The sequence below is a fragment of the Penicillium robsamsonii genome (assembly GCF_028829455.1).
Source record: "Penicillium robsamsonii strain IBT 29466 chromosome Unknown utg000001l_segment0_segment0, whole genome shotgun sequence".
NCBI classification, from domain to species: domain Eukaryota; kingdom Fungi; phylum Ascomycota; class Eurotiomycetes; order Eurotiales; family Aspergillaceae; genus Penicillium; species Penicillium robsamsonii.
Genome location: NW_026643219.1, coordinates 29,944 through 56,754, shown reverse-complemented (window position 1 = coordinate 56,754; position 26,811 = coordinate 29,944). Strand labels below are relative to the sequence as shown.

The window sequence follows — 26,811 nt, the reverse complement described above, 5'->3', positions numbered from 1 at the left end:
ACTGCTATTGACGAGATTTTGGGTGCGGGAAACTTCCGCCAAGGAACGGATGGCATCCGTCGCCCTATAAAGAGAACTTCCGATTTCAGTCTATAACCTCTACATATGGATTTTTCTTCTTGAAACAAACATTCAAAATGGTTCTTGTTCACATTGGTATAGCTCAATACTCAAGAACAAAGTACTTAATTAACCTCAATAGTTCTGTTCAAATTTCGCGCGAACATCGGAGACGAAGTGCAGCAGGAGTTCCTTTCCCAAATTAAGACACTCAAGTCCTTGCCCTGTGTTAAAAGCCAAAGGCTTGTTGTTGGGGGTCCTTCAATCACAACCCCAGTGGAAAAAAGCAAAGGATTTCAATACGCTCTGGTGAGCTACCACGAGGATCGAGCAGCATTGGCTGAGTATCAAGCTAGCACTGAACATGAACGGTAAGCAAATCCCCTTGAACCCTCAGTTCCCTAGTAACTAATGGCAATTTCATGTTACTTAGAGTCACAAGCACATACTTTATTCCCTATAAGGAGGATCTGGTTCGGTTTGACTTTGAGACAGATCAAGTCGACGAGGCACTGCTTGGGTTTTGATATATCCGATGCCAATGTCAGTTATAGAAGGAAGATTATACAAGATCAAGTTCTACATGTTCTGATGCAGCGGAAGACACTCCGCGCGTCTTACAATGTACCAGGTGAAAACAGGCTATGTGGCCCAAAAGGGAGTCAAAGCGATTGGAGCAGAAAGCATCGTATCACAGCGTCGCATCTTAATGAGCAGGGATTATTGAATTTATTAGTCAAACATGCTTTCTTTTAGCTTGGAAAGGGGCAAAAATATTTGATGTTCTGGAAATTCCTGTGGACACATATCTATCAAAATGAACAGTTGATATATACACGTACGGTGTGTCTCTATTACATTTCTATAAAACTTGTCTTTAAATCCCAAGATGTTTGTTTACCTCCGCAATCACATCTTCTTTATATGTCTCGGCAGCGATCCTTGCTAGGATGTGCTGATCAGGGCGAACCAGAACCCCTCCACCATGGACCAATTCATCAGCAAACCAACTCTGCCTGACGATTTCAAAGTCAACGTCGAGGCGCCAGGTATTAAGAGGTATGCCAATCACGTTACAGTGCTTCTGCAAAAGGGTAATGTTGGGAGTTTGCTGTTCCTGCCCCAGAATCAAGGTCCAAGAGTCAGGGCCACAGAGATCCAGGGTACTCCACTGACACGCCCGAACCTGATCTGCATCAAAATCCTTGATATAGGATACATCGACTGGCTTATGGGGCAGTGAAGAACACCTGGCTGCCTCTGTCTCCGGGGAGAGATGATCTGGGAAGCCAATCCAAGCATGCGGTAAGCGCGCCCCAGGCACAAATTTTGGAGAATAATGTGAAGCATGAGGAGGTGGCTCGGTAGCACCATACACATATCCAATATGAAGCTCCAGCTATGGGAAAAGGTGTGAGAAAGTCCCCGGTCTTTTATGGGAAGTTGCAAGCCACGACGAAGTCACTTACATTATCGAAATGTTCCCTCTGTCCTTCAATACCTGCCTTAACCCGTTTGCGTTGGACCGGATCCGCCAACGCTGCCATCATATTCTTTCGCGCTTGTATAACATCTTCAACACCGGCGGTTTTGAGACTCTGCAACAGGGCAAATATCTCCTTGCCGTTCTTAACACTCTGCTTGGAATAGGAATCCGCAACACCCCGTCGCTCGGCAGTGTATGTCGAAAGTATAGATGGCGTCGCTACCCCCCGGTGAACCAAGGCAATCTTGTAAGCTAAGTTGTGAACATCTGCAAGACCACAATTCAAACCTAGCCCACCAGTTGGGGGGAATGAGTGAGCAGCATCTCCAGCCCTGAATAAAAAAACATTAACAAGGAACCTACAGGGTCAATATCCAACTACAAAGACTCACAGGAAAATATTCCCCTCCTGGAACGTGAAAGCAACCTGGCGACGGAAGACCCAGGGGCGATAGCTCAGGATATCAAACGGAACATCGTCATTACCGATAGCACCACGAATCTTGGCCCTGCACATATCTTCTGTCCACGACTCGACCGGGTGCTCTTCAACGTCTACCTGGCTGATATGTACCTGGATCCCATCGAGATCATAGCCGATGATAAAGCCCGCAGCTACCGGGTCCATTATCCAATACAACATCCCGACACGGTCACCAACGACAGGTCGCAGATTGGCATTGAAATGAATGGTCATCATTGTCTGATCGGAGTCTTCGCTCTCAGACTCAATACCGAGCAGCTCACGGACCTTGCTTCTACGACCATCACAAGCTATGAGGTGACGGGACTTTGTTTGATGGAGTTGTCCAGTTGACCGTTCCTCAATTGTCGCTACAACTTCATTTTCAGTCTGGTTCTCAGTTAACTAAGTTGCTTCATCAATGGCCAAAAAGGGCCGTATACTTACTTGTTCCACAGCATGAATGCTGAATCCCTTGACCAAGGTAACGTTGGGATCTTTTGCAATAAAATTGGACAATTCTTGCTCTAGGGCTGGTTGGGGTATATTATGAATCATCTATTTGTTTCAATTGGTCAGTGCCTTTCCCAGCCTTTTCTCACTATAGAGGACAGTACCTCTGGCGTGTCATCCAAGACTGCAGGATCCATGCGCTCATACGGGAGCCTGCCGATCGCTTCCTCGCAAAGATTTGTCAGAAAGTTGACAGAGGAGCTATCATCTCGCGAAGTGCCTAGCTGGCGCACATGCTTCTCGCCTAGTTCAAATTGACGTAGGATTTCCAAAGAGCGGGGGCTGATCGCGTGAGCTTTGGGGGCAGCCAAACGCTCGGCATAACGCTCAATGATTAATGATCGAACTACAATATGTTAATAAAATGTTCTTGTCGACTTCGTTGCAAAAATACCTCCGAGTCGAGAGAGAAGGAGGGCCTGCAATAACCCAGTCGGGCCTCCGCCCACAATGAGCACTGGCACAGAACTTGGTAAACTGCCATAGCCAGTCTGGTGGGATGCAAAGTCTCGGGATGGAGCCATCTTCATCCGATGGATTTCGACTTAATTTTCTTCCAGAATAACTTGAAGAGCACTGCCCTTCTTAAATACACGACTCTAGGTACATAGATGAAGCTGAGTGGAGGGGAAGTCCCGAAATCGGCCAGAACATGCAATGCTTCACCAATCAAAGAAGTGAGATATATGAGGGGAAGCTGGATGCTTGGGTATTTCTCGGTGGATATCACCCCATGCAAATTTGACTAGTTCAGATGGGAAGCCACAGAATCCACAATATAGTAGCGTGTTTGGGCGGGAGAGCTATTTTTCTTTTGCCACACGCACTCAGCTCTTTATTACGACCGCCATATACATCCCTGCATAGCGCACTGCTAGTTGCCATACTAAACTTATGATTGGTCCTCAAAAATACAGAGATGCGGTGCATGACGCCAAAGGAATGTATCAAAGCCGTTTTGGCTGGATTTCTAGTGCCGAACACTCTACTCTGTACTATCTACTCGATATTGTTTCACTAAAATGCGAATCACGGGTATTAAAAAGGAGATTTCCGCCTTATTCCATGCAACGCAGTGTTCAAAGTCATTCTTTCTCTCCCCTGTTCACAGTTCCTGACACTCGTTCTTATTTTTCTTTAAATTTTGTTCCCCCACCCCTCTTCCCCCCTTGGGCACCTTCAATATGCCCGATAACTCACAACCTGAGTCCGAGAAGAAAGTAGAGTTCCATGCCGCACCTGGAACTGAAATACTATTCGATGGTAGCGACAATGGAAGTATCTCCGAGCGGCTTCACCAGCTCAAGCATCGTGGAACAGGGGATGGACGCATGTTATTGGTCCCGCAACCTTCGATCAACGATCCAAATGATCCTTTAAACTGGTCCACTACGAAGAAAAGCTTGACCTTCTTCAATGGCTGTTGGTTTGCCTTTATGGGGGCTATTACTGGTCCTATCATGGCAGCTGGTATATATTCATCTTCTATTATATGTTGAGCCATTCTGATTAGTACAGGTATGATGCAACTATCCGTCACCTTCGACAAGCCCCTCCAGGAATTGACTTATGCGAACGGAGCTTGCTTGATCAATCAGGGTGTATGGAACTGTGTCTGGATGCCATTTGCCGTGAAGTATGGCCGCCGTCCCATCTACCTCTTCTCAAACTTCCTCATGGCCATCGCCTGTATCTGGCTAGCTGTTGCATCCAATAAAACCTACACCGTTTTCCTGGTTGGGCGTGCTTTCCTGGGCGCGTTCCAGGCGCCCATTGAGTCAATCGTCCCATCAACCGTGACAGATATGTTCTTTTTGCACAACCGCGGAGAGCTTATTGCTATGTATGGCCTGTCTGTCCTGGGAGGCAATGAGCTGGGACCTATGTTCTCCGGATTCATCGTGCAGGCACTTGGAATGGACTGGGCCTTTTGGATTGTGGCCATGTTTGTTGGTGCCAGCTTGATCTCCATGTTTTTCTTCATGCCAGAGACCAAGTTCGACGGACCCCGTCCCGATCTATTCCAGTCCACCAATGTCGATGGAAGTAGAGACCAGGTGCTAGTTCAGGAATCAAGCCCAATTCCCCAAAAGACCTTTGTACAAGAACTCCAGTTCTGGAACGGCGGAGATCCAAATATTAATCTCCTTCATGTCTTCCTGCGCCCATTCGTGCTCGTGGCCTATCCCACCGTCCTCTGGTCTTGTTGCATTTACGGTATGGCCCTTAGCTGGAATGTCATCCTCGGCGCGTCGGTGGCACAGCTCTTTGCACCCCCTCCCTACGCATTCAATTCCAACGGCCAGGGTCTATTCTTCCTATCGCCCTTCATTGGCTCTCTTTTCGGTGTTTTTTTCTCTGGCCCAGGGGGCGACTGGATTGCCAACTTCTTCACCAAACGCAATAACGGCATTCGTGAGCCCGAGATGCGGCTACCGACTTGTCTATTGGCGGCATTTTTCACATTCTTTGGTGCGCTTTGGTTTGGACTTGCCTATGAACACCAAATGCACTGGGCAATGCCTGTTGTGGGGGCGGGTATTCTGTCAGTAGGAAGTCAAATGGGAACCACGCTAGGAATGAACTACGCCCTGGATTGTCACAAAGAGGTAAAACCCCCTTTCAGCTTCGACGCCACTCTACTCGCTAATCGTTTCCATTTTTGGGTTTGTAGCTCTCCGTCGAGATCATGGTGACTATTGCTGCTTTGAAAAGTTGTATCGCGTGGATCTGGACATGGGTGATCAACGACTATATCACTTCCAATGGTGTTTTGAGTGTCTTTATGACAGTTGCGGCTATCAATGTTGTGGTCTACGTGGTCTATATTCCCTTTTATCTGAAGGGCAAGGAGATCCGAATCTGGTTGCACCAGAAGGATTTCCTCCGGGCCGCTGGTATCATCTAGTTAACCCGAATGGGTGGGGCCTTCTAGGGTCCAGGTGTGGGATTACCAAAATTTCCTTCGTATTTAAATATTTAATATAGTATATATATATATCTCTCTATAAATTGCTTCCCCCCACTTCATGGGTCTTAGTTTCCAATTCGAAAGGAAGGAGGCTTTATAAAATTTTACAGCGCGATGGATGTTTCGCTGAAATTCAAGTAAAATGGAGCCCTAAGCCGTGCACGAAGTAACGCGACCGTTTTCTAGTACTTCGTACACAGCCTATAGGGGCGCCACCATATACGCCATGTTTTAATTTATGTTACTTTCGGTTCTCGGTTCGATATTGTGGGTTCCGATGGCTTCCAATGCAAAAAAAAAGGGTCTTTGGGGAAGATACATGTACAAGGCCGTAGCCAGAATGGCATAGTCTTCGATTGCCTAGCCTCAAGGATAAAAGCCTTGGTAGGTTCTTTATGCAATAGAACAATAGAACCACTAGAGTTCATAGGCACGTTTGTAAAAGGGTTCCCAAGGAAATTGTGTCTACGCGTTCAAACGTCGATCATGGTTTGTTCCCATTACCCCATTATATCCCGATGGTTTTATGATTTATGAATCGATCGTCATTCTCTTGTTTTGATCCTTATAATATAATTTCATTTAAAAAGTTCCGTATAGATCGGCATGCTATAAGCCGCACATATTTGTACATCCCTGTTCCTTGGCGCTTGGCTATTCTATGTAACCCATCTCTTGTCCTCCCACTTAGGCTACAAGGATATGCGACAATATAATTCCAATTTATCAAGACCCCTGCTCGAAATACCATACTAATATGCAGAGGCGAAGTTCCGGAACAAAATTCATACATGGTGGAAGGCAATTAACACTCTCGTGCAGCTTTTTAGCTCGTGAGATGGTTTGAACGAATTGCTAGAATTCATCACTCAAGGCTCAGCTTCTGTACTCCGTACCGGCACTTATTAACTCATTAATTTATTGACTTTAATTTATTATGAGCAGATAATAGACGCAGGCCTTTTTAGCGTGTTCTGTGATCCTTTCGTTTGAGCGCCTGATTTGGAGAAAATTTCGCTTCTCCAATGGCAGGCGTCGAGATGATTAAACCCCTGTTCATCGCCAGGGATTTTGCTGGGATTACGGAGCGCCTTTTACCGGGTTCCAAATAGCCTGTAATGATGCCAGTAATAGCAAACATAGTTATGAAGCATAGCAAGCATCCACGTCTGAGGTCACCCTGCACCTTCTCTTGTTTCTGCCTACGGAATACTCTGCGAGACCCTCTAGAGGTATCCCCTCCCCGAAGGCCAAAAATGGCCGGAAACAATTCTACGGTCATCCTCGCAATTTCTTGGACAGAAACATGCATTGGTTTACTCCTTTTCAGTCTTCGGTTCTTAAGTAACTGGAAATTTGTGGGGCGGTTTAGATGGGACTTTGCTGTCGCTGGTTTGACGGTGGTGAGTGTTTGGTCTTGTGAAGGTTCGATTTCATGGCGTAAGCTAATAAATGTGTTTTTCGCAGGCAACCGAGACCACTGCCCAGGTGTTCCTGCAATTTTCAGTCAATGCTGGAATGGGCGATCACTTGGATGAGCTGTCAGACTCGCAGAGAGTTACAGCGCTGCACTGGTCATGGGTGTTCCAGTTACTCGCAATAACCGCGAGTATGCTGGGAAAGCTTGCAATTCTCGCCTTCCTTTTCCAGATTCGTGGTCGTCACGAGACAAAGCCTTGGTTCTTGATTATCCTGGGATTTCTCATTGGAACAATCAACATTGCCGTTCTTGGAACCATTCTGGGACAATGCAAGCCAATGCACAAATTGTGGGATGATAGCGTTGAAGGAACATGCGACCCGGGGCGCAAAATGAATCAGAACTATTCGTTCTTCCAGGCTAGTGAGTTTGCACATCGCATCAACACACAATCAAAGGTTGAGCCGCTGCTGACGAGTTTAGGCTTCAACGCATTTAGCGACGCCTTGTTAGCATCATATCCGATCCACCTCTTTTGGAAGCTCCAGATGAAGCTGCGAATCAAGGTCGCCTTGTCTATTCTCATGGGGTTGGGTTGGATGTAAGTAGTATACCAAATACTTCAGCTTGTCCCAAGCTAACATTTCCCCCAATGCAGAGCGGCAGTTTGCTCCGCTGTCAAGACATATGAGCTCAAGGCGTTGACCGAAACAACTGATATCACCTGCAAGTCAAATCCATAATTCCACCTTTGGGAAAAAGAAAATCCTTTTTTTGGCTAATCATCGTATTCTCAACAGACGCTCAATCATCCCTCCTCATCTGGGCCTCGACGGAAGCTTGGATCGTCATTATCGTTGGCTGCATACCACCCATCCGACCCCTCATGGAAAAAGTGATGCAGCGACTGGGGTTCACCTCAAAGAAAACGTCGACTCCCTACGAGTACCGCAACTCGAGCGGACGTGCAGCATATGGCACGAACAAGTCCAACCTGGCGAGCCACTCACACTTTCAGTCCCACGCATATGGGGGCAGAAAGTCGTTCGACGATGACCCGGACTGGATGGAGCTCACCACATCTGGTGGGACAAATGGAAGTAAGGAACATATTGTCAATGTCCAGAAGGATGTTATGGTTCGAACTGATATTGTGACTCGTTTCGAGGATGTGGAGGGTCAAGGTCCCTTCGTCAGCGGGTAGTAATGTCTCTTCTGAGGATATCCGTGAGCGAAGGGACGTTCAAAAAGTTGTGTAATATTCACTGGTAGTAATATATATAGATGCAAAGCATCATGTATTTTCACATCGGTTCACATACGTTGACACATTTTCCCTTCGTCCCCAAAAGACCTCGGGAAGACATGTGGGGCTCCCCGCGGATCCCCAACACCGCCGATAACCGAGGTTCACCTCGTGATTACCTCTTCCTCCCCTTCTCCCCCTTCACTTCTCTTTCTTACTTCCACCTTCACAATGGCTTCCATTATCCGTGCATTGCGACCTTTGTCGCGTACCCCCTCAGTCCGCTTGGCGGGCAAACGACTCGCTGCCGGCCGGCCCATACAGAGGTACCATCTAATCCAGCGCATGCTATTTAAAGATACCACATTTCCTAACAAACCTCTATTGTAGCGCATATGCATTCTCAACCACCCCCCGCAGGCGGGAGGTCGACCTCTCCGAGCTGACCCCGACGCCGATCACCCTTTTGTCCGAGACCGAAACCCTGATGGCCGACTCGGTATCCAAGTTCGCCGTGGAGCAAATCGGCCCGAAGGTACGGGAAATGGACGAAGCTGAGACCATGGACCCGAAGATCGTAGAGCAGCTCTTTGAACAGGGCTTGATGGGCATTGAGGTCCCAGAGGAGTTCGGCGGCGCGGGGATGAACTTCACCGCGGCGATCGTCGCGATCGAGGAGCTGGCACGCGTCGACCCCAGCGTCAGCGTGCTGGTCGATGTCCACAACACACTTGTCAACACCGCCATCATGAAGTACGGTGATGCCCAGGCTCAGCGTACCTGGCTCCCCAAGCTGACTACCGGCACTGTCGGCTCGTTCTGTCTTTCCGAGCCTGCCTCTGGTTCCGATGCCTTCGCGCTCCAGTGTAAGGCCGAGAAGACCACTGATGGTTATAAGATCAATGGCTCTAAGATGTGGATTACCAACTCTATGGAGGCTGGTATCTTCATCGTCTTTGCCAACATTGACCCCAGCAAGGGCTACAAAGGCATCACTGCTTTCATTGTTGAGAAGGATACCCCCGGCTTCTCAATCGCCAAGAAGGAGAAGAAGCTTGGAATCCGCGCGAGCAGCACTTGCGTGCTCAACTTTGACGACTGTGTCATCCCCAAGAGCAACCTGCTCGGCGAGGAGGGACAGGGATACAAGTATGCCATCAGCGTGTTGAACGAGGGTCGTATTGGCATCGCCGCTCAGATGACCGGTCTGGCTCTCGGAGCATGGGAGAACGCCGCACGGTGAGTTTGCATCTATGATATTCGCCCGAAGATGAATCCGATCAGCTGACCACAACCAAAGATATGTCTGGAACGATCGCCGCCAATTCGGCGAGCTCATCGGGAACTTCCAGGGCATGCAGCACCAGATTGCGCAGGCCTACACCGAGATTGCCGCTGCCCGCGCCCTCGTCTACAATGCCGCCCGTAAGAAGGAGGCCGGCCAGGACTTCGTCCAGGATGCCGCCATGGCTAAACTGTACGCCTCCCAAGTTGCTGGCCGGGTGTCCAGCTCTGCTGTTGAGTGGATGGGTGGTATGGGCTTTGTCCGTGAAGGTATTGCCGAGAAGATGTTCCGTGATAGCAAGATTGGCGCTATCTACGAGGGTACCAGCAACATCCAGCTGCAGACTATTGCCAAGCTTCTCCAGAAGCAGTACACGAACTAGACGAGACGGAGTTGAATGCCTACCTAGATGGCTTTGCTTATAAATAGTTTGATTTCATGCACTCTGCGGCGTATTGTTTATTTGCTTTTGGGTATGTATTCATTGTTCCCTCTGGGGTATACAAAAAATGAAGAGCCATCATGGGTCAATTCGGGATTCACTCTACTGGGATATTTAAATGTCACAGTGTGTATGTAGGAAGAGTAAAGGAGCAGCGCATACAACGGCCCCAGTCATGCCAAGGTGCCCAGCCTGATTTGTGTCCAATTCCAACGAGTATTTTCGGCGTGGAATTCAAGTTGCCAGCTGACCGCTTGAGTCCCGAGGTCGAATGGTGTAGATAGTCCGGAGGTGGGACCGGAGCTTCTCCGACAGGTTGCTTTATTCAGCACGGCTGTTATTTCCGCTATTACTTTTGTGCGAAAAGGAATTTCAATCACGATTTCTGCGACGACTTTCGAGTCCGAAAACAAGTATTGCTGGGAAGTCTAACTATGGCATGAGTCAATATGCATGTTCGTATCGAGATTCTTCGGCGAAACTCACATGCTGTAAGACCGGATGACGGTTCTTCCGGACTGAACTCACAAGGCGTTGTGTTTCCACCGAGAATAAGTGCCCTTGGATTGCCCCGGTTGCCTGGCATATGAATTATTCATGATGGAGGCACCCATGGATACTCGTATGTCGGATCCGCTTGTTGCGATTGAGGCATTGGTTGAGGATATGTTGATGTGGAGGCTTGGTAGACTGGGGCAGGCGCTGGCTGAGGAATAGGACTGGCACTCGACATAGAAAGCGACCGGCTGTTGTAAGTGAATTGGGAGAAAGAGGATCTGGTTTGTTGCTGGGGTGGGCAGATTGATCCTTGACGCATTTGACCATCTATGGGATATGGCTCCATATGATGAGGAAATTCCGGGTTGGAGGTTGCGCCGAGCGACGGCGATCTTGTGGACAAATATGGGTTCTGCCAGTCATGCTGATGAGACGCTCGACGCGGTGCTGAAAGGCCCGAGGGTCTTTGGGTGTGGGATGGTGCAGTGAAGTGTGATGGTAGCAATGACACTGTTGTTGGGCTGCCCGGTAATACACTATTCGAGGCTTCTTCCAAAGACCATCCACTTCGAAGCGGAGCCATCGGTTCGTTATTCGATGCAAACTCCGGTCGCTCAGTCAAAGAAGCAACTTGATGCTTCAACCGGATCACTTCATTCTCCAGAAAGGCATTTTGTTGCATGACTTCATCGAACCGCTCGTTTTGAGACCGGATCTCCGCAATCTGTGACTGGAGGGTGGCGACCTGAGCTTCAAGTTGTTCTATATGCTCCTTAGTGCGTTGACGAATGGACCGCTGAGCCTCTCGATCGTTGGCACGCTTTCGCTCTAGTTGTTCCACTGACAGGGTCGAGACTTTTCTCGTCCCCGATCGAGACTCACGTCTCTTCACAGGCCGTTCATCCTGAGAGGTCATTGCTATTGGTGTGCTGGCAATCCAGCTTCTCTCCGTTGCCCAGAACCTTTCAAGAAGAACCCCCCCCCCACTGGCGACCATGGACCTCTGAACGACTGGAGAGAAGCTAACATGAGGGGAAATGGTGGATTACTTTGCAAAGATCGCGTGTGGGTGGACTATTTCCGAGCCGAGCAGGGATCAAGGCAGAACGTGACAGATCGTGCGAATCAAGGGCTAGATTAGTTTGGACGACTCTACAGGGTAGAAGAAAATAGGACGTTGCGCGAGGTATAGCCTTGCTTTCAGGGGGTGATTGTAACCCTCTCAACAACGGAGTGGTCTTGTTCAGACTATAATATTGCCCGCCCCAAAACGCATTTCGGTTTTCTCCAGATCGGTTAACAAGCCAGGCAAATATCCCGATGATGCGGCGAAAGCGAGACCTTGACCCGACCCCTAAGCGCCCAATAAACGTGGAGAAATAGACGAACTGTGTGGATAGCTACGGGCCATATATAGCCTTCTCTTTTCCAGCCACTATGGTGAGGCGCCCCTACAGGTCCGCTTTTTTTTTTTTCAACTGCCAAGATGAAAATGAGCTGCCACTTAAAGGGTCTGCCCTACGCGCACCGTAATGAGCATTTACTATATACACCTGTTCTTTTGGATGTTGAAGGTAAGGCGAGGGTTCACCAAAGGGGCAACAGAAAAACTAAAAAATACTCTCTGACGCCATTAGACATTCACAAACCCATCGGTCATGATCCGCGTCCCTGTGGAGATGTACGGAGTAAAGGTGGACCGGAATCCTTTGGCCCCCATCTAAACGCTCATTACCGAGGATTAGGCTACACTAGGCATCCAGGGGGCAGAGGGTAACTAGTTTGAGACTATTATCTCTCGTTGCGGTTTTTATGTTTATGATCAGGGGATCTCAACGGGGTTTACTACTGTATTATTCGAGCGCGGTATTCGCGCCAATGTCCGCTCTAACGGCTTTTCGAGAAACAGGACGATCTTACATTTTGATTTTGATCCAATGATCATGTTGATCCTTCATTGCCTGGACATATGGGTTTGAGAATTTAATGCATTAATGATGCGCCTATTCACGTTACTCTGCTATGAGAACAGCATAATTATTTACTGTTAGATGGATGTTGAAAAGTACACAGGTATGTTAATGCCCTATACGCTGTACACCGTAATCGCTATGCGCCATGTGGATGTCTGGAAGTGGAGAATCGGGCACGGTTATTTCGAATGCCCTACGATATAAGAGTTTAACCGGCGTGTGGACGTTCGCATTCTAGACATGGTCCGTGAACCCCGGCCGATCATTATGCTGATCAAGTAAACCGTTTACAGTGAGCATAATCACCCTTGATTTTATGCAGTCCAATGCTGAAATTCAAAATAGAAACACGTCACAAATTTATTCGACTTGATTAGAACTCGCATACGGAGTACACGGGTGGGAATGAGGGTAACCATAATGTATGAAAATGTGATATATGTGGCTGTGTCTATTAAGCGAGGTTGACACCCCTAGGAACATCAGGGATTGTCTACGGAGTAATAACATGGTACAGCACAAGTACCAATGTACCGGTCTTCGCCCCATGTTAGATGATCAACTTTGCCAGGCGAATCATATCAATGGGATATGGCTCCGACACCACCCGCAAGGTGTTTCTGTAGAATGTAAGTTCTGACAGTAGATTGATTTGCACTTGATCCCAGACCATTGTCTGTAAATCACTGCATGTTTTCCAGGCATGCATAATCATAACAGCTAGCGACCTAGTCTGTTATTTGGACTAGAGTCTAGCAGTGACATGAGAAGAAGTTCTCGGGAAAAAGTACTGAGCATCTTAAACATTCAACTGAAAGTATTCCAATAGGGACGGAGATATTTTCACTTCCAAATCAGCGGTTAGAAGGGGAATTACCCTATGTGGTTAGTCTCATCTTTCCAGGAACTGACCCATAATCCACGTGACATCAAGCGAAGGTGGTGGGTCCTCATTAACCAATCAGAGGATACTTACCAGACTTTTGCGACAATCTTAAATGCTTGGCAACAAATCTCTTCTTTGTCAAATATAAACTTCCCCAAGTTGGATTGATTCACATCATTAAGCATCAGTCTGACTTTTGCTAAAAGAAGAAGGATTACACTCACTCACACCATCCTCTTGGTCTTGTTTTATTCACACTTAAAAGAGTCATTTATTTCCGCCACTTCGAGTTTGAATTTTCATTAACTGCAGTTTTCTTGATATAAAGCCAAGCCTTGACCATCATGGAAGGTCTTCAACTCAGCAATGATACTCAGCTGTATTCAACTATGGCTGGGAAGCTTGACTCCAAGCTCCTCAAAGCCCTTGATGTGATGGGATTTACCAACATGACCCCTGTCCAGCAGCGTGTGTTGACCGAGCTTCCAACTTGGCGCAGCGACTGCCTTGTCCAGGCCAAAACTGGAACTGGAAAAACCCTTGCTTTCTTGTTGCCTGCATTGCACTGCCTGCTCCAAGGTGATTCCGCGCCACCCAAAGGCAAGGTCGGCATTTTGATCATTACCCCAACCAGAGAACTCGCCCAGCAAATTGCAAAGGCGTGTGATCAACTAACGTCTCAACTTCCCACTCCTCTGGAGTGCCATGTTGCAGTTGGTGGAACGGCCCGAGCATCTGCTCATTCTCGTTTCATGAAAGGCGCACCATCCATTCTGGTCGCCACCCCGGGACGTCTGTGCGACTACTTATCTCAAACTCCCACCGCTAAGAAGCTGTCTAACATCCAAACTTTGGTTTTGGATGAAGCCGACACGATGCTTGAGAGTGGTTTCATTGCTGATGTGAAGCGAATCCTTCAACTCATCCCACAAAAGAGCACGGGGTGGCAAGGCATGTGCTTCTCCGCCACCGTCCCACCGAAAGTCAAGGATGTGGTCAATATTGTGTTGAAGAGAGACTACACCAGCATCTCCACCATTGATAAGAACGAATCACCAACACATGAGAGAGTCCCCCAGTACCACGTGCTGATGCCGTCTGTGGCAGACACCTTCACTACCCTTGCCTCCCTGCTCAAACTTGAAATCAAGAAAAGCTCGAAAATCATCGTCTTCGGTGTGACTGCCCACATGGTTGCTCTCCTCGCAGGAGTCTTCTGCAAGGGCATGATCCACTTGAAGGTGTTCGAGATCCACTCCAGACTCAACCAGGGTGCTCGCACAAGAACCACGAATCAATTCAAGGAGGCCGAATCTGGAATCCTGTTCGCTTCAGATGTTATTGGCCGTGGTATGGACTTCCCCAACGTCGACTTGGTCATCCAGGTCGGTTTGCCATCAAACGGCGAGCAGTACGTTCACCGTGTCGGTCGTACCGCCCGTGCTGGCGCTGACGGCCGCGCTATCATTCTCCTCACGGAGGGCGAGTCATTCTTCATGAAGCAAAACCGCCACTTGCCAATCAAGCCCCACCCCGATACCGAAGCCATCAATGCTGGTGCTCCTTCATGCTCTAAAGCTGTCTTGCAGGCCATGTACACTATTGAGGAGGAGTCGAAGCAACGTGCCTACTCGTCTTTCATTGGTTTCTTCGCTGGATCGGGTCTTCTGAGACAACTTCGTCTTGACAAGGCTGGCCTTGTTCAACTCGCCAACGAGATGGCAGTCAAGGGCATGGGATGTCCCGAGCCTCCCCCAATGGACAGAAAGGTCATTGGCAAGATGGGTTTGAAGGGCGTTCCAGGGTTCAACTACGCAGACCCAAATGAATTTTCCCGAGGCGGACCCTCTAGACCTCGCAACTCTTCCCGAGGTGGCAAGAGTCGTGATGCACTTAGCCCTGGGGCTGGTCAAGGAGACCGAGGCGGTATTGAGAAGCGCGGAGGAGGCCGCGGAGGCCGTGGAGCACGTCGTGGTGGACGTGGAAAGCCGAGATCATGATTCTTTTGCATATTGATATCAAGCACAGCGTGCTAAAATGTTTTTATTCATAGACACTAGAGACTTACGACCTGCTACACAAAATTCATTAATCGAAACAAAAGTTGTCTGCGAACGGTTGCCAACATCCTAAAGCTGCAAACCCGTAAATCCATAAAGCCACAACCTGAGGAGTTAGCCGTGGTCCCCATTGCTTCGAGTCATCTATAGGAGCAGCCACCTAGGGAATATTCTACTATATTTTGACGTAATTGACACTGTGTCATTATTGAGATCTTGACACTTGTTGGGATTGAAGACTATTGGTCAGGTGATCGCGCCTAAACAGAACATTTAGAGCTTCAACCCTCCACCATTCCACCACGTCAATCTTTAAATTTGACCTTTTGAGGGCGACCAGCTATATTGAGAGAACTGCCCAATATGGATCCGAGCTACAAAGCTCGAAAAGAGGCCTTTGTGTCTAATCTTGCGGGAAGCACAATCCTCGAGATCAATGTAGTCACACTGGTTGCTTCAGTGAGGAACCTCGAGACTTCACCTTGCAATTGACGCATTCTGACCTGTTATCACTCTAGACATCTGTTTTTCTTTGGTCCGCGCTCCAGTCCCGCTTGTCCTTCTTCACACCCTACGGTCCTGCGGCACTCGCGACCGACTTCATCCTCAATGTACTAGCCATCTTATTCGCCACGACTGCATACTCCTCTGCACCGCTTCTTCTCAACATCTTCCTACTCTCGCCGGCGATCCTCCTATTCCTCACCCGAAACGGTCTGCGCACACCCCAAAAAGCCAAACCGCCCCGCAAATCGAAGGCCAAAAATGAGAGCTCCCAGGAAGAACAGCAGGCCTTGCCTATTCACCCCTTCTTGACCACATACCGCGCAGCCATGATGATTGTTACCTGCATAGCTATTCTCGCCGTCGACTTCCGCGCGTTTCCACGTCGTTTTGCCAAGGTGGAGAACTGGGGCACATCTCTAATGGACTTGGGTGTAGGCTCTTTTGTGTTCTCCGCTGGAGTAGTCTCTGCGCGCGCGGTTCTGAAGGGCCGCAACTCGAACTCCCCGAGATTATCTTTACATAAGAGATTGATTGGGTCGGCTCGGCACTCCATTCCTCTGCTTGTGCTAGGCCTCATCCGACTGTGGAGTGTCAAAGGATTGGACTATGCGGAACATGTGACGGAATATGGTGTGCACTGGAACTTTTTCTTTACGCTTGGATTTTTACCTCCTTTCGTGGAGCTATTCGACTCCTTGACTACACTGATCCCTTCCTATGAGGTGCTTGCGCTTGGAATCGCAGTGCTCTACCAAGTCGCTCTGGAGTCGACTGATCTCAAGGGTTACATTCTCGTCTCTCCTCGGGGACCAGATCTGCTGTCCAAGAATCGCGAGGGAGTCTTTTCTTTCATTGGATATTTCGCGATCTTCCTCGCTGGACGGGGTGTTGGAGTCCGCATCATTCCTCGTGGTACCTCGGCCACAAAATCGCCCCAGAAGGCGCGGCGCTCTGTTCTGGTGACCTTGGTTCTCCAGGCAATGTTTTGGTCAACCATGTTCTTCTTCAATTCCACCTACGCATTCGGCTATGGTGCCAATATCCCAGTGTCACGCCGACTGGCTAACATGCCATATGTGCTTTGGGTAGCAGCATTCAATAGTGCCCAGCTTTTCCTATTCTGCTTGACTGAGACTGTGTTCTTCCCCGCGGTCCACCGAGCGACCAGCAAGGAAGGCGAAGTAGAGCAAACGTCCTTTGCGACCAGTCGCATCCTACATGCCTTTAACCGCGTCGGTCTTGCCTTGTTCCTGATTGCGAATCTACTCACTGGAGCAGTGAACTTGAGCATTCCAACATTGGATCTCAACACGCCACAGGCCATGGGTATTCTAATTGTCTATGCGGCAGTGCTAACTGGTGTCGCTCTGGGGATGGACAAGTACAATATTAAGTTGAGCTTGTAGATATAGTACCATAGTTGTTGTATTTATCCAATATGAAACAAAGCATATAACCATTTTGACATTGAGATATATATATATATATATATATATATATATATATCTTTGCATCAACCTTGTACGGAGTACGGAGTAAATAGCCGCGGCATGTGATATCGGAGCAACGTATAAGCCAGCTCCGAGAGCTGCGCCAACCCATTCTGCAACCAACACTATGCCTTCCAACGAACATTCTTTTCTTAATTATCCCCCAGCACATGAGGGTCCCAATGTGCCTTACAAATATGAAGACCAGATCCTTCCCGTCTTCCGCGGCACGCCCCTAGCTATCGGCGCTACATTGTAAGTTACAGGAGAGTTCCATTGATCGCAATATTCATACATGCTAATTCCCTCCTGTTTATGTCAGGATCCATAATATCGGGTTTATCCAAAGCCATTTCTGGCGCAATGCTGGCTTCGGTGTCATTCGTGAAATCTCCCACCTGGGCCAGTACGCCGGCCGCTACGATCCCACCGTCATCCCGGTCGACAATACCGGCCAGGCCGAGTCAGCAGCGAATGTCGCGTCTGCCAATGTGGAGCGCAGAAAGGGAGATCGGGGATACTATACTTCTGCGGACTACCACGCGCTTTACTCGTCGGGGGAGCTGACCCCGACCGCTGTCATCGAGACGCTATTGCCTCTGGTTCGACGTGATACCCAGCCGCCCGGGAAACACTCAACTGCGTTCCTTGAGTCCCAGACTGAGTTGATCCGTGCAGCAGCGGAAAAATCTACGGAACGATACAAGAAGGGCCAGTCGTTGGGGCCACTCGACGGCGTGCCCGTCGCAGTGAAGGATGAGGTGCACCTCACGGGGTATAAGCGCACGCTAGGCTCGAAGCTGGATTTCAAGCACGGTACGGATGCGACTTCGTGGTGTGTGAAGCAATGGCTGGATGCCGGAGCTATAGTCATCGGAAAAACTTCCATGCATGAGCTTGGACTGGGTGAGAGCCCATTGACCATGGTCGAGTTGCAGTATCTAACACCTTTCAGATACAAACAATAACAATCCTAACTATGGAACACCCAGAAACCCCCACAATAAGGAGTATTATTGTGGCGGTTCCTCCGGTGGCTCTGGATATGCTGTCGGAGCGGGCCTTGTATCCATTGCGCTTGGCGCAGACGGCGGAGGCTCAATTCGTATCCCGTCGTCATTTTGTGGTATCTGGGGCCTGAAGCCTTCGCATGGCCGTGTATCCGCCGCGCCATCCCAAAGTCTCGCGCCCACTGTTGGTGTTGTCGGGCCTATGGCTGCCAGTATCGATGACCTCGCCCTTGCCTATCGCATCATGGCCACTCCGGCACCAGCTTCAGAAGACCCGATTTCATCGCAGTTCCCCTATCCTGCTCCCCCGCACCCTGACACTAAGAGGACGAAGACGATTGGTATTGTGCGCGACTGGATTGACCGCGCCGAGGGCCCTGTGCGCGCTGTGTTTGATCGGGCGCTCGACTACTACCGTGAGCAAGGCTACAACGTTATCGATATCACAATTCCTTATCTGCCGGAAAGTCAGCGTGCCCACGCTCTGACCATCATGGCGGAGATCGCATCTGGAGTTGACGCAAGCAAAATCCGGCAGCTCACAGCCCCGAACAAGGTGCTTGTCTCTATGGGGATGTACCAGATCACCGCACAGGACTTGCTCGCCTCCCAGCGGCTGCGCAATCTTCTCATGATGCATCTGGCGCATCTCTTCAAGACCCACCCTGGGCTGCTCATCGTCTCACCTACAACGCCCATCCCTGGATGGCATATTGACGGCGGCCAGGCGGACTTGTCTCACGGTTTGTCGGATAGCAAATCCTCTGTGCGCAATATGGAATATGTTTGGCTCGCCAACTTTACTGGCTGTCCTGCCATCAGTTGTCCTGCTGGTTATACTCTCGATGGCGCTGTGCCTATTGGGGTGATGGCTATGAGTGAATGGGGTAGCGAGGAAGAGCTGATCGCCTTTGCTCGAGATGGAGAGCCGATCTTAGACTTGCCTAATACCAGTTCTTTGCTTGAGGGAAATGGAATTGCCTCGGCAAGTAAGGGTCTGCGAACCCCCTCTGATGACCTCTCTGTGTGGGAAGATATTATTGCACAAGCAAAACAGAATATATCCAAGTAGACAGGTTTAATTGGGGCAGGTTGATGTGGTTTTTCTTTTGGTTTTCTTTTCTTTTTTTTTGCTTTCTTTTTTTTTCAATTATACATATTCCCATGTATCTATCTACATATTATGAGAGATGCTTTCCTTTTATCTATTATATAATTTCACCGTAAACTGCAATGCCAGCATAACCATCGTGGCAAGCAGAAACCCCCAGCTTCTACTCTTTTCCCAACCACCAATTTTGGAGAGTGTGGTTCTCCCGTTGCATCTTATGGCCTTTTGGTTTCATGAGGTTATCAAAGGCTATATATATATCATTGAACATATTAAGCAAAGATGGAATGGATGTATTGGTGATTACCTAGGTGACTATATATGTACATCTATCAACAATTAAAAGATTTGATTAAACCCTATATATTCCATGGGTCTTTTCAATGACCAGCTCTTTCATACCCTCACATGTACCTTAAAGTGGTCCTTTGATTTTCTCATGGGTCACTGTGTCCCGAGAAAGACTTATCTTCAAGCTATGAAGCAAGGAAGTGGATGCAAGAATGTAGATCTATCCTTATATGCTCTGGGACAAAGAGAGAAGTTCTAGTCTGCAAGGCCTTGCCCGAGTTCATGGAAATTTAATAATACACAAACTGGGAAGATGTGGGCTGTACATGTTGAAGTATTCATATAGATCAAATCTGAATATATGTCAAGTGATCAGCATGTAAACCCGAATAATTGGATCTCCCGACTACCCGGATGTAAAAGTAGCGTGGCCAGCTTCCCTGCATACGATCTGCATATATTCTAGAAAATCTCTTCACCTTCGAAATCCCATGTGTTTGTGTTTTTCGGGGAAAGCCAAGTCTACCAAGTAATGTCGGCACCCTAGACATAGACATACTATTCAACACATTATATATATTTAGATACTAATTCCTAGGTAATCTGCATAATAACAAATAGAATACAATATGTTGATACATATGATTCAGGGATTCAGCCCTGAGATTTGGGATCCTCTTGAGATGCCCTCGGGTGTCCCGATCGTACGGATCCATCGGCTATCATGACTAGCGCAGTAAATAGTGATGTGATATCATGCATATTACCAATTTTCTTATTGACCCATTGTCCAATATTCTTGGCAGAATAGTGAATCCATCTGGTTAATGCGCAAAGACTTCCGTTTGGTGGATTCAAAATCCTCGTGATCTCCATTAGAGCCCGATTTGAGATCCCCGAGTATACACGTCTGATCTCTTATTTTTCAATGCCGAGAGTCTAGGTAGTTGCAATGAACTCTGTACAATGTACTACACTGTCTAGACTGTCTCTTTCTAATTTTCTAATATAAAAGGGTGAATGCTACCCCCAACTTCAGATATTCTCTCATACACTTCCCATCAAAACAATCTATCAAACCAAGTCCCAGATCAAAACCTCCTCAACATGCAGGTTGCTCCTAATTTCTCCGCTTGCCCCGCCTCAACCATTCCCTCGGTGTTTGAGACTGTGCAAGGTCACAAAGTCCCAATTTTCTTTTCGCGCTACCCTGCCGGAATCAGCATTGCCGCTCGGGAAGTCGAGGATGCCCTCAGAAAGATCGACGAGCAAGCTTCCGAGGAAGGTACAAGAGAAAGGCGTCAAGCAGTTGTCCGACATGCCAACCCCTACGGTAGCTACTTCACCATTTGTCACTGCTCGGCCTTTCCAGAAAGACTAGTTCTGTTCTCCAGCCTGGCCGAGGTGCTGTGGATCCATGATGGTAAGATACCCATGTGCTCAGCATATGTGAACTACGCTCACAGACTATCTACAGACATGACAGAGGAGATGGAGCATGCTTCGGTAAGAGCGCTGGAAGCTTATCTACAGGGACCGTCTAACAATCTATAGGCATGCCGAGAGCACGATGAGATGGCCAAGGTCCTTCGCCTTGACATTGATCAATCGATGTTTGTGTCGGGAAATTTGCGGCAAAAGTCACTGGCACTTGTGCTTCGAAAGGCAATCGACATTGATCCCGCGCAAGCTCCGACTATGGTCAATATGCTGAGAAAATACCTGGCAACATTCGACAGCGTCGGTGGAGTCTTCACACGAATGGAGGACTATATGCCCTACCGAATCGCCAACAGCGGCTACTGGTAGGTTTTCTTACCTTTTTGGAGATACTTGAACAGTGAAAATCTAATGATCATCCAGGATGTCCTCTTACTTCGTTCGCTGGGGAATGGGTATGAGCCTTAGCGAGGAAGATTACGCCAGTGTCCAGCAATTCGACATTGCAATGGGGAATGTCCTCGGTCTGACCAATGACTACTTCAGTTGGAATATGGAGAGAGACCAGCAGGCAGATCGAATGAGAAATGGAGTGGCGGTTCTGATGAAGGAGCACCACACCACAGCGGAGGCGGCAAAAGTGATGCTTCTTGGTATTATCGTCGAACAAGAGTCTCTAGCTGCAAAGCTCAAGGAGGAAAGACTGAGGACACCTGCTTCCAAGGAGATCATGCAATACTTCGAGGCTATTGAGCTTTATGTGGGTGGAAGCTGCTATTGGCACTCGACCGCGCCTCGGTATCAGGTATTGGGTCTTTGAATTTAGATAGAGGCAGTGGAGTTGTGGATAGTTGATTTTTTCCCCATAGACGAATAGATTTCTTTTACGTTTTCAAAATGGTCATCAAGAGAAACATAAAGGCTACTAAACAGATAGATACACGGGGTGTAAAAGTGATCGTCAGTCATGAAATAAAAAAGAATGCCTACCTTCTACTCTTCATCGGCTAGATCAAGATCAATTGTACAAGAATCTACACCGAATATAAAGATGCACTAAAAGTACTCGTTGGGGCTGATGATAAATGAATACGGGCTAATATATATATATACACATTGATGAATAGGACGTTGCGTCAAAACAAAACAAAAAGCCTTCTCGTAGTGATGTTGTAAGTTTCAAATCCATATTCCCTCAAGAGGATTGGGGATCAGGAATTCACAACCCAAATGGGCTGTTTCACCATGATCCTGGAGTTCCTTCAGAATCTGTTCTCCAGGATGAGGCCCATCAGTAAGATTCTCCTTGATATGAATGATGTAGACCTTTAGTCCTTCCAGAGGAAGAGGAGAAGTGTCAACCCAAGTCTCAGGGTCCGGCTTTCCTAGAACATCTCCAAATTCCACTCTGGGTATCGGAGGAATCTCGAATGACTCGCTCGGATGTGATCGAGGTTCAATAAGCGACTCGGACGTCCTGTCTTTATCGGCAGAGGAGCTTAGCGTCCGTTTGGACTTTGGGCTCACTTGCTCGCTGCCGCTCTCGACGGGGGCTACGGGTTCACGCTTGCGCTTTTTCTCGCCCGTGTTCAAATCCCGCACTTCCATGACTCGGTTGGCTAACATGGTGAGCTCGGATACTAGATGTCGTGGACACATGTGGCCGTACAGGTATGAGTCGTCAGTGCTGTCATTGTAGGAACATTCGATGAAGATCGCTCGTAGTTTGCCCGTGGCAATCTTCGGTGCGGCGGCTTCCCAAACTCGTTTGTTATGAGTTCCCATGGAGACTGAGTCGGGTTCGACGTCACCAAAGACAATGATCTCGCAGCCGGTGTGATGGTCACGCAAGAAGAAGGCGGAACTCTCGACTGTTGCCATTAGTGGCTCTTTGGGATTGGATGGGAGTATACGTGGGGACCGAGCGGGGGAATAGAAACTGGTAATGGTTAAGAAAATTCATCTAAGGACTGCAGACTCTCTAGCTTACCTGCCATCGGTATGGTCCACCGAAATTGCTCTGGAAGGTAGCATCAACTGATGATCAGAAAAGACGGTACTCCCGACTCGATGGTGCGTCCCGCTTTCTGGATGGTATCGCTGCTTGCACCGGCCATGGCTAACACTCAAGCATTTTGTCAATAGGCCATTGCAAGCCCTGACATAGCCTCTACTGTCTCCACGACCGAAACGAGGGTTTCCACCTTCCACCAAGCGCTGATATGTGAGCAACCCAGCCCCGCCATCCTCGTCCGACAGGTTAGGCCAGATGACATCGTTGAACATGTGATTTTTGAGAGCGGATAGCACAGAGGGTAAAGCAGCCACAGGCTTTGGTCCATTACCCGCCTCCAGAATCGGGGTATTAATGGCCAACCCTGAGATATGATCTAGGTGAGGGTGCGTGATAAGAACGGCACCAATGATTTCTCGAAATACATGAGCTGCATTTGCCTGTGCTGTTCTGCAGGGCAGCTCAAGCCCCCGAAAAGGTCCACTTGTCATCATCCCCTGCTCATCCTTGCATTCGGGGATGTATCGCTCCAGTAATCGAATGATGCCTGCAAGAAGGGTACCTGCATCAACGGCTACCACCGAATTTGGAGACCATTTCGTTGCCGTTGACCGGACAAGAATGCCCGTGACGCTATCTTCGCGGGGTCCACCAGTCGGGCCCTAAGGGAGTCAGCATCTAGCAAGAGTAGAGAGTCTCAAGGTGTTCCATCTGCTAGAACCCGCCATCGGGTTCGAGGGCAAAAAAAAAAAAAAGCAGAATATCCAAGCTTGACACATGGCCATGCACGTGATGAATTTTGCAAGAGGAAACAAATTAACGGGTTCTAACTTACCAAGACAATGACTTGGAATGCTGCTTTCTCGGCCATTGTTCCACTTGTCTCGCCCATGGACATGTGAGACACGAACAATAAGTTAGACTACAGCCCAAGAGCCAGTGAAGCTGCCCGAGCGCGTCTGGTCGCCAATAGGCGGGTCTCAGCGATAGAATGTTTCAGGCTCAAATGGATCAAACGGATATGAGAGGCTAATAAAGACCGTGGAAAAAAGAAAAGAAAAAAAAAACCCTCCCGGTCGCGACGTGATGGCACAGGTATTCAGTTCAAAATTAAATATCATACACAGAGTAGGCCTAGGAAGCTGAGTCGAGAGAGAAACAGAAAGAGGCTGGTCACAAAGGGAACTCCGGATTTCGGGAGTTTCCCCTTGGTAGATCAAACAATGCCGATTGGAGGATATTTCGGGACGGTGATGGTTGGAGGGAGAGTGGACTCTAGTGGGGACGGGGCCGCGATCTGATATCAGATCGTGAGATTTGGAGAATAGGATGTTTAGAAGTTGACGTCCACGCTACGATCTTGTATTATACACCTATTTTTATATTACACCGGGACTTGGATTCTGTCGAATTTCAAATGGATATACATATTTAACATAAAAGAGGGTATGCGGTTAAAAAGGGAGCAAAACGATTGTGCCCTACATGAATTCATTCCCAGGGTCAGGGATGATAGGGACACCAAGGCCGTTCCAATCCAGATAGAAAGCCCATAAAAACCCAAGTTGCCTTCGCCAATTATTACAACGCCTTCCGTGCGCCCGCTAAATTAAACAAACAAATGATCAGACAAAGCCCCCCGTGCGCCACGAGGTTATGTGCAAAAGCAAAGGGGGAGGATAGATGTTGCATCAGGACCGATCGTTGGCCTCTGAGTTGTGTTCATTCAAGTCTCTCTCCACCACAGTCTGGTAACTGGGTAGAAATTGACCACCAGAATCCATGGAGTCATTTGAAGGAGAGTGGAGTTCCTCTGAAGCCCGGAAACTAGGTGGGCGGTCAAGAGAGGCATCACTGCCCCTACGACTGCCGTCGGGACTAGAATATTCGGGGGGCGGAGCCTCCTGCTCCTGGTTACTAGGAGCTGCTGCATCATTGCTCTCTGCATCGGCCAAAGCAAAACGGCTGGACCCCTCGCCAGCATCTTCATGAGAAGGAATATGCGTCAGCTGAGCGAGGGAAATGTCAGTGGGTGATCGAGAAGGACCGGGACTGGGCGCCGCAGGAATCCTAACACTTGAGATGGAGGCCGCGTAATTCGCATTTTGGTAGACGCGCTGAGAGATTTGAGCCGCACTCTCCCGGCCTGACTCTAGTAGAATGCTGCCTTGTTCACTGCCATAGGGTGGGGGCGGAGCGAGGCTGCCCGTCATGGGGGCCAACCCCCATTTTTTGACGTTGCCTTCGATGAACACGAATCCCATTTGGCCAAAGTTCACGTGGATAGTGCAAGGCCCATTAGCACCGATGGTGGGGAAGAGGTTTTGTGAGCGATAGTTGTGAGCCACGTCTTCCAATTTTTTGCCGTTGCGTGTGAAGAAGATGGTGCCAGACCGAGGTCGGTAGCCTACACCAACGACATCGCCCTGAAGAAGTGGAGGGCCGTATGGGGTAGGATTAAATGGTTGGTTGAGTCTGCGATGTCCCGTAGATTGGTAGGCAACGGAGGATTTATGGAAGCCTAGCGGTTGTCAGCAGGAATTCCTCGGTAGAAACACTTTTGTTGCAACACCTACCGGGCATTCGAAACAGTGGATATGGTTTCGTAGTCACTCCGATGCCGATCATGGTCGAGTCCGGCTTATCGTATATCTTCGCCTCCCAGTAGTAGACATCGTTCTGCTTCGGGATTGGCAAGTTGGTCTGTACACTACACTCTGAGTCAAAGAACTCAATTTCAGTTCGTCCTTCCACAAAGCAATTTGCAATTTCCAACTCTGGCTGGAATTCCCAGGCAGATACACCTTTTTCTTGGATCGCGAGGAATTGTGATAGGGAGATATCGGTTTGGACGGACTCGGGCGGGTTTCCTTGGACAAAAGCTGTAGATCGTTAGTAAAATGACCAAAACGACTCATACGCAGATTCATCTCCAGTCTTACCTTTTGCTCGCAAGTATTCCGATCGCGCCAAGTCATCCATCGACTCTAGAGCCGCCTCTTCTTCGCGCAAAAACGCTTGCTCGTCGTCATATTCACCGGGCCTGCCAATGCGATCGAGCATAATCCGCCCGGGGCGGGTGTATTTGAAGAAGAAAAAGATCGCTAGAACAACAAATGCGACGGCAGCTGAGCCAAATGCGGACAAGATGCCAATCAAGATGCCTTTGCCGGTCGACCCGGTCGAGTTGCCACTTGCCAGCACACGCTCAGGACGGAACTCCATGGACAAAGAAGAGAGAACATTCTGTAGCTTCGCTTGGATTTGTTGCTGCGAAAGTGATGGATCACTTTGTATGGGTGTTGGTAATGGTAATGAGGAGACAAAGCCAATCGGTGACGTCGTCGGATTGCCTATCAGCGTTCGCAGGGTTGATGGCAGGCCAACGAGCGCATCGGGGCTCGAAGCCTCAGGACGTTGCATCGTTCATGTGTCCAGTGAGTGTACGAGGAAAAAAAAGTCAAGAGAGGTTGGGAAGATGTTGGAGATGGGTGTGTGTGTAAAGAGGAGGTGAGAGTGAGTGAGAGTGAGTGAGATAAGTAGGTGGGCGGATAAAAAGGGTTATCTAAGACGTTTCCGGGTCCTGGAGCTAGAACCCTGTAACAATGCAAGGCAATGTAAAGTTCCTGGATTCAAAAATTCTAA

The 26,811-nt window shown here is 48.6% G+C and overlaps 13 protein-coding genes across 13 annotated transcripts; 9 read left to right on the top strand and 4 right to left on the bottom strand.

The window, feature by feature from the left end:
* Positions 1–137: 137 nt before the first annotated feature.
* On the top strand, positions 138–587 carry N7447_000023 (Dabb family protein; the record flags this gene model as incomplete). Its single annotated transcript, XM_057224300.1, has 3 exons — positions 138–156; positions 203–431; positions 494–587. The coding sequence occupies 3 exons, from the start codon at positions 138–140 to the stop codon at positions 585–587; spliced, it is 342 nt and encodes a 113-aa protein (XP_057088316.1).
* Positions 588–937: 350 nt separating this feature from the next.
* On the bottom strand, positions 938–3,046 carry N7447_000022 (Monooxygenase FAD-binding; the record flags this gene model as incomplete). Its single annotated transcript, XM_057224299.1, has 6 exons — positions 938–1,459; positions 1,530–1,878; positions 1,939–2,399; positions 2,457–2,567; positions 2,627–2,868; positions 2,917–3,046. 6 exons carry the CDS (start codon positions 3,044–3,046, stop codon positions 938–940), a joined length of 1,815 nt encoding a protein of 604 aa, XP_057088315.1.
* Positions 3,047–3,706: 660 nt separating this feature from the next.
* N7447_000021 (Major facilitator superfamily domain general substrate transporter) lies at positions 3,707–5,430 on the top strand (the record flags this gene model as incomplete). Its single annotated transcript, XM_057224298.1, has 3 exons — positions 3,707–3,992; positions 4,041–5,131; positions 5,197–5,430. 3 exons carry the CDS (start codon positions 3,707–3,709, stop codon positions 5,428–5,430), a joined length of 1,611 nt encoding a protein of 536 aa, XP_057088314.1.
* Positions 5,431–6,749: 1,319 nt separating this feature from the next.
* Positions 6,750–7,656, top strand: N7447_000020 (uncharacterized protein; the record flags this gene model as incomplete). The annotated part of the gene is made up of 4 exons (XM_057224297.1): positions 6,750–6,896; positions 6,961–7,336; positions 7,397–7,514; positions 7,572–7,656. The coding sequence occupies 4 exons, from the start codon at positions 6,750–6,752 to the stop codon at positions 7,654–7,656; spliced, it is 726 nt and encodes a 241-aa protein (XP_057088313.1).
* A 143-nt stretch (positions 7,657–7,799) lies between these two features.
* N7447_000019 (uncharacterized protein) lies at positions 7,800–8,117 on the top strand (the record flags this gene model as incomplete). Its single annotated transcript, XM_057224296.1, has 1 exon — positions 7,800–8,117. The coding sequence occupies one exon, from the start codon at positions 7,800–7,802 to the stop codon at positions 8,115–8,117; it is 318 nt and encodes a 105-aa protein (XP_057088312.1).
* A 273-nt stretch (positions 8,118–8,390) lies between these two features.
* On the top strand, positions 8,391–9,826 carry N7447_000018 (acyl-CoA dehydrogenase; the record flags this gene model as incomplete). The annotated part of the gene is made up of 3 exons (XM_057224295.1): positions 8,391–8,485; positions 8,550–9,398; positions 9,460–9,826. 3 exons carry the CDS (start codon positions 8,391–8,393, stop codon positions 9,824–9,826), a joined length of 1,311 nt encoding a protein of 436 aa, XP_057088311.1.
* A 655-nt stretch (positions 9,827–10,481) lies between these two features.
* Positions 10,482–11,300, bottom strand: N7447_000017 (bZIP transcription factor bZIP-1; the record flags this gene model as incomplete). Its single annotated transcript, XM_057224294.1, has 1 exon — positions 10,482–11,300. One exon carries the CDS (start codon positions 11,298–11,300, stop codon positions 10,482–10,484), a length of 819 nt encoding a protein of 272 aa, XP_057088310.1.
* A 2,287-nt stretch (positions 11,301–13,587) lies between these two features.
* Positions 13,588–15,243, top strand: N7447_000016 (DEAD/DEAH box helicase; the record flags this gene model as incomplete). The annotated part of the gene is made up of 1 exon (XM_057224293.1): positions 13,588–15,243. One exon carries the CDS (start codon positions 13,588–13,590, stop codon positions 15,241–15,243), a length of 1,656 nt encoding a protein of 551 aa, XP_057088309.1.
* A 423-nt stretch (positions 15,244–15,666) lies between these two features.
* On the top strand, positions 15,667–17,216 carry gwt1 (putative GPI anchor biosynthesis protein Gwt1; the record flags this gene model as incomplete). Its single annotated transcript, XM_057224292.1, has 2 exons — positions 15,667–15,762; positions 15,822–17,216. 2 exons carry the CDS (start codon positions 15,667–15,669, stop codon positions 17,214–17,216), a joined length of 1,491 nt encoding a protein of 496 aa, XP_057088308.1.
* A 211-nt stretch (positions 17,217–17,427) lies between these two features.
* On the top strand, positions 17,428–19,382 carry N7447_000014 (amidase; the record flags this gene model as incomplete). Its single annotated transcript, XM_057224291.1, has 3 exons — positions 17,428–17,555; positions 17,623–18,206; positions 18,256–19,382. 3 exons carry the CDS (start codon positions 17,428–17,430, stop codon positions 19,380–19,382), a joined length of 1,839 nt encoding a protein of 612 aa, XP_057088307.1.
* A 1,437-nt stretch (positions 19,383–20,819) lies between these two features.
* Positions 20,820–21,972, top strand: N7447_000013 (terpene synthase family protein; the record flags this gene model as incomplete). Its single annotated transcript, XM_057224290.1, has 4 exons — positions 20,820–21,135; positions 21,190–21,218; positions 21,267–21,517; positions 21,576–21,972. The coding sequence occupies 4 exons, from the start codon at positions 20,820–20,822 to the stop codon at positions 21,970–21,972; spliced, it is 993 nt and encodes a 330-aa protein (XP_057088306.1).
* Positions 21,973–22,331: 359 nt separating this feature from the next.
* Positions 22,332–24,058, bottom strand: pdeA (3',5'-cyclic-nucleotide phosphodiesterase PDE1; the record flags this gene model as incomplete). The annotated part of the gene is made up of 3 exons (XM_057224289.1): positions 22,332–23,091; positions 23,143–23,828; positions 24,002–24,058. 3 exons carry the CDS (start codon positions 24,056–24,058, stop codon positions 22,332–22,334), a joined length of 1,503 nt encoding a protein of 500 aa, XP_057088305.1.
* Positions 24,059–24,857: 799 nt separating this feature from the next.
* Positions 24,858–26,589, bottom strand: N7447_000011 (SSH4 family protein; the record flags this gene model as incomplete). The annotated part of the gene is made up of 3 exons (XM_057224288.1): positions 24,858–25,687; positions 25,743–26,048; positions 26,109–26,589. The coding sequence occupies 3 exons, from the start codon at positions 26,587–26,589 to the stop codon at positions 24,858–24,860; spliced, it is 1,617 nt and encodes a 538-aa protein (XP_057088304.1).
* Between the last annotated feature and the right edge of the window lie 222 nt (positions 26,590–26,811).